We start from the raw sequence: 5,945 nt of genomic DNA on the forward strand, positions 1-5,945 counted from the left end.
TATATATATATATATATATATATATATATTTATATATAAATACATATATATATATATATATATATATACATATATATATATATATATATATATATTTATATATATATATATATATATATATATATATGTATATATATATATACATATATATATATGTATATATATATATATATATATATATATATATATATATATATATATGTATATATATATATATATATATATATATATATATATATATATATATATATATATATATATATATATATATATATATATATATATATATATATGGATAAAGATTAAAAATGGTTAGTGAGAGAGAGAGAGAAGGCGTGAAGATTGTGTATCTCTCAAGCGATCAGAAGTTTTTCCTGACTTGACTGCTGCAGAGTACCAAATTTCAAACGGTAACATTTACTTTGCCACCGGCGGGAGACTGTACCCAGCTAACCCTACCGTCCGCCGGCACCACCGGAGAAGAACCAGAACATCTTGGGCGACTGAAAATGCGTACAACCTCAATTTTGAAACCCCTGTTCAATCCATCGTCGAACAAAGAAACCCAATCGAGAGACTCGAAAACCACGTATGGCAACATGGAAAGGAGAAACCCTTTCGATTTCCCTACAGAAAACCTAATTGACGGCTCTCTGCTGTACGCACAAGAATCATCACACCTGAACGCCCAGTATGTAGCCTCAATAGATGTTTACAGAAATAGGTAAGGAGTGGTGACCAATTTTCTGGGCATATGTCTTTATCTGGGAAAGAGAAGCTCCACACACACCCTAAACGTCGATTGGGTAATCGAGGACAATCCAGCGTCCAGTGGACGCCAGGACCCCGGGAATCCGACCGACAGTTAGGTGTGTCCTCTCAAAATGGTAAAACTTCTCTGTTTGTGGATTGTATCCCACAGAACTTGTCTGTATCTTGGTTAGAAATCATATTCCGAAAAGCTGGTGATGTTCAGGATGTCTACATATCAAAAAAGGTCAGGCAAAACACCTCAGACCGATTTGGGTTCGTTAGGTTTGGGAATTATGTAGAAGCTGTAAACGCTATCAAGCTGATGAACGGGTTTAAGGTACAAGGGAAGGGATTGAAGGTGTCTCTGGCAAAATACAGTAAAGGTGGCAACTTTATTAAGAATACGGTTGATTCTGGCATTGTACAACCATACAGAAGAATCCTCAACCCCCCCTACAGAGATGGCAGATCATACCAGTGCGCCCTCATGGGTAGAAAACAGAAGCCTGAGCCAGAGGATGCGACCCCTAATACCATTCCAATTGCATTTTCCCTTAATGTGCAACAGAACATGGAATATGCCAAGATGCTGCAGTATGCGATTATTGCAGAACACAAACATCATTGACATTCAACACACAACAGCAGCCTTGGCAGACGCAGCTGCCTCAGTAAAGGGTATGTACTCTTTATCACCCACGAAAATTCTACTTGTTTTTGATTGTGCAAATGAAGTTAAATATGCAATGAGGGAGGAGAGTACTCTGTGGAACACCTTTGATGATATGAGAATGTGGTCTGAGGGTGAAATTTTTGACGATAGAATAGTGTGGCTGGAATGCTATGGAATTCATCCGAAATATTGGAGTGAAAAGAACATTAGGTGTATTGGGGAAAAATGGAGCCCTGTTCTTCAGATCGACAATAGTGTTGAAACCATAAGCAGCCTTACATATGCGAGAATTCTGGTGTGAACAAAAGCGCAAAATAGGATTGAGGCACGTATTAGAATGCTCTGTGAACAGGGAAGCTGCGATGTGTGGACTAAAGAGAGCAGTAATCAGGGAGGAAGAAGGGAGAAAAGAAAATCAGAAGTGCAGATGGCTGACTTGCAGAATGTTGAAAGCTAATTGTGGTGAATCTGCTCGTAGTAAACCCGATCTTGACCCAATGAAAGACTGTCATGACCCCCTCCTGGATTTCCAGCTGCAAACCCTCGATGCCTTTGACGAGGATGAAAGAACTGACCCTATGATTGAGTATGCATCAAGAAGCTGGGTGATGTTAACCAACCACCATCATAACCATGTGGAACGGTCCCCTGCCAGCTCTGGGTGGTGCTCCACAATCGGACAGTCAAGTAAACGCCCTCGAGCCAGGCCAAAGAACACTAAACCCCCAATCAGCTGCTCACCCCAATCCAACACACAGAATGCTGACAGCTTGAGAGAAGCCCATGAAACGTGGAACACAGCAAGAATCCTGAGCATCTCATCTAATGATAAAGGGGCAGCCATAGCCAGAATTAGAAAATCAAAAAGACTCCTTCTTTTGGAGGAAATGGAGCAGCCTGGACATCAATGAATGATGCTGCTGTGGTGTAGCTTCAAATGTCATTTATGAATTGCTTATGTTGGAACATCAGAGGTATTGGCAAGGGAGAAAAAATTACATCTATCAGGAAATTGATCGAATCACATAAAGTTTCTTTCCTGGGGCTTGTCGAAACAAAACATAAAAAAACAATTAAAAGCAGGATAAGAAGGTTGTGGGGAAATGACCAATTTGACATGTGCGAAGTGTTTGCTTTTGATGAGTATGGGGGTGGCATGATTGCAATTTGGGACCCTAGTATTTTCAGCATAACCAACAAACAATATAGGGATAGATGGATATTATTGGAAGGGTGTATCACAAATGCAAACTTTGAATGCTGTATTGGTGTTGTATATGGACCAAATAATCGTATTGATAGAAAATCTGTTTTTGATGAACTAAAAACTGCCGTATTGGGAATCAATAAACCCACTCTGCTTTTGGGGGATTTCAATGTGATTTTACATTCTTGGGAAAGAAGGGGAACTTTCAGGTGTGACTTGAGCTCAACAGAATTCTCCGAATGGATCCGTGAACTGGGCCTTATTGATATACCGCTACAGGGGTTGAAGTTTACTTGGAGGCGAAATGATTCTAGAAGTAAACTAGACAGAGGTCTATGCTGCAATAATTGGTTGATCAAATTCCCGAAGCTTACCATGTTGGGCCTTAACAAAAGCTGTTCGGACCACAATCCTCTTCTCCTGAAACTAGAGGATAGTTCCAACTGGGGACCGAAACCTTTTAGATCGTTCGATGCTTGGTTCTTGAACCCAAACTTCAAGCCGTACATCTGTAATGAATGGCAAAAGCTCCCACGAGTTCCTCTGAATGAAAAACTGAAGATTCTTAAGGGCCCTCTGAAAGCATGGAGTAAAGAACATTTTGACAAGTTGGACTTTAAAATCAGAGACTTGGAATCGGCTATTCATGACCTTGAACTGGTGAGTGATCAGCGAACACTGAGTGATGTTGAAATAGCCAGGTTATCTGCAGCCCAGTCCATGCTCCAATCCAGCTTAATTCGAAGGGAAAGAATTTGGAGACAAAAAGCTAGAACATATGGCTTTAAGATGAAAGATCAAAATTCCAAGTTCTTCCATGCCTCAACGTTATTCAGAAGGAAGAAAAACGAGATCCTAAAGATCAACATCAACGGGAGATGCATTCAGGGTATTTCAAACCTCAAAGTGGGAATCAGGCATTTCTTTTCTCAGTAATTCATACAGGAAGAGTTACCGGCTTTTGATTTTGAGCTTGATCATCATCCAAAAATCTCAGAACAACAATCAATCGCACTTGAAACTCTTCCATCTCGAGCAGAAGTCAAGAATGCTGTATGGGCGTGTGGGGTCGATAAAGCACCAGGCTATGACGGATAAAACTTTAAGTTTCTCAAATGTTGGACCTCTTGAGTTTTGATGATGACTACACTTTATTTAAGCAAATATGTTTTTAGAGATTGTGTGCAGGTCGATATCCGGTCGTGATAATGATCGTTGATAGTACCTATGACTTAGCTTATGGAAACGTACATGTCAAAAGGTTTCAAAAGAGGTTAGGAGAAGCATATCGCTTGGGATGTAAAATGGAGACAGCAGATCTACTGTTCCTAAGTTGGATGTTCTAGCTAAACTGAAGTCTGGAGACAGCGCACTGTTCCTAAGCTGAAGGTTGACTACGTTGACTGAAAATTCTGGTTATTATATTTTAATTATTATTTTTAGTTAATGTATTTAATAAAATTAATTTGTTGGAGTAGTAATTTATTAAAATTAATTGGCAAATCGTTTTTTCTTAAATAAAATGAATTAACGTCCTTATTTTCTTAGATCCTTTATTTTAGGATCTATTTTTAGTAAATATTGGATTTACTAAAAATAGAATTAGTGGTTGTTGAATGGGTCTTAGCTATCATTCTAAACCGTCCTTATTCCTAAAATTTAGCAAGTAATCATTCCCAATCAGTATAACCGTTTCTATTTATAGCAAACACGTTCCAGCAATTAGTACTGGAACAGGAACAGCTATTGAAGAAACTGCTGCTTGAAGGGAACAGAAGACAGCGGTTATTTCTGTATGATTTGACTTAATCAAATAACCGTATGTTTGGTTAATCCACATTACTCCCATGATCTTTTTGATAATGGAATAATGGATTGGAATATTCCTTTTTAATAGGGATTTTAGCTCTATAAATAGTGGACTCGGTTATTCATAAAAACTTGCCTTAGTATGAGCCATTAAATCATACGTAATTATGGGAGAATTTTTACAAGAAAATTTTGTTTTAAAAATGCCAATTAATTTATAATATTTTCTTATGCAACTCATTGATATTATTTTAGAGAATTTTTATCCTTTTGTAAGGGTTTTTGAGAGAATTTGTAATTAGACTCGGGTGAGTCTAAGGGGGAAATTAGATAGCTTTTAATGAAGCTAGAGAAGATATTAGCTTTGAGTAAAGCTAAGGAGAAAGCTTCTAGTGAAGCTAGTGGTGAGAATTAGCTTTTAGTGAAGCTAAGTTTGTTGCTTTGAGTGAAGCAATTTAAGAGAGAAGAGTTGGCCTAGTTGATGCGCTTCGAGTGAAGTAAGATGTTTAATGTAATTGTAACGAGTTGCCTTAAACATAGTGGAGAATTTAGAAATCCCAAGGGGTCGTGGTTTTTCCTTCTATTTAGGCCTAGAAGGTTTCCACGTAAAAATCGTTTGTCTCTTTTAATTATTTCGCTCTAAGTTTAAGCTTTATTTATTTTATTCAATTCCGCAAACACAGGGCAAAAACGCTTAAACTAGTAACAACAACAATTCACCCCCCCTCTTGTTGCTGTTCCCGTTCCTAATTGAGTCTACAATTGGTATCAGAGCCCTGTTCCCAGTAGATCAGGAAACCCTGAGGGCAGAATCCTGGTGTTCCCGAAAATGTCAATTATGAACGAGCGAATGGAAGAAGGGTATTCTACTCAAAGACCACCCATGTTTGATGGAAAATTCTATACATATTGGAAGAATAGGATGAAGATCTTCATCAAAGCGGAAAATTATCAAGTTTGGAGAGTCATCAAAATTGGAGACTTTGAGGTAACCACTACTAACTCCAATCATGAAATTGTTCCCAAACCCATTACCGAATTTGAAAAAGAAGATTTTTAGAAGATGGAAATTAATGCCCTTGCCATAAAGCAGGTATGTTCTTCTAACTCATTTTTTGTCCATCCATCCAAATTGAGTAAAAATAAATTAATAGAGTTGCTAAAGGAGACACAAATTAAACTTGAAAATTGCAATGTTAAGTGTCTCCAATTAGAAAAGGAACTCAAGGTAAGCAAAGACCATGTCTCCTATATAAACACCTTTAGATACGATGTTCAAAACAGATTTTTCGGTTTGTTGGACCAAAATATAATTCTAAAGGAAAATATGGAGAGAATTAAAAGGGAAAATGTTATTCTTAATATTGAGTTGTCGCAATAGAAATTATTAGGCTTGAATAAAGAATTAAATGATGCATCTACTAAAGATATGTGCAATGATTTTCAAAATTTAAAGTTGAATTTAGAACCTAATCGTAACAATAATGATAAACTTGAATTAAA

At 37.3% G+C, this 5,945-nt stretch overlaps 2 protein-coding genes across 2 annotated transcripts; both read left to right on the forward strand.

Moving 5' to 3' along the window:
* Window positions 1-754: 754 nt before the first annotated feature.
* On the forward strand, window positions 755-1,381 carry LOC130824908 (uncharacterized). The gene has a single exon (XM_057689930.1). The coding sequence runs from the start codon at window positions 755-757 to the stop codon at window positions 1,379-1,381; it is 627 nt and encodes a 208-aa protein (XP_057545913.1).
* Window positions 1,382-2,543: 1,162 nt separating this feature from the next.
* LOC130824909 (uncharacterized) lies at window positions 2,544-3,731 on the forward strand. Its single transcript, XM_057689931.1, has 2 exons — window positions 2,544-3,522; window positions 3,631-3,731. The coding sequence occupies exons 1-2, from the start codon at window positions 2,544-2,546 to the stop codon at window positions 3,729-3,731; spliced, it is 1,080 nt and encodes a 359-aa protein (XP_057545914.1).
* The last annotated feature ends 2,214 nt before the right edge of the window (window positions 3,732-5,945 follow it).

This window comes from Amaranthus tricolor, chromosome 10 (genome assembly GCF_026212465.1).
Source record: "Amaranthus tricolor cultivar Red isolate AtriRed21 chromosome 10, ASM2621246v1, whole genome shotgun sequence".
Taxonomy (NCBI): Eukaryota; Viridiplantae; Streptophyta; class Magnoliopsida; order Caryophyllales; family Amaranthaceae; genus Amaranthus; species Amaranthus tricolor.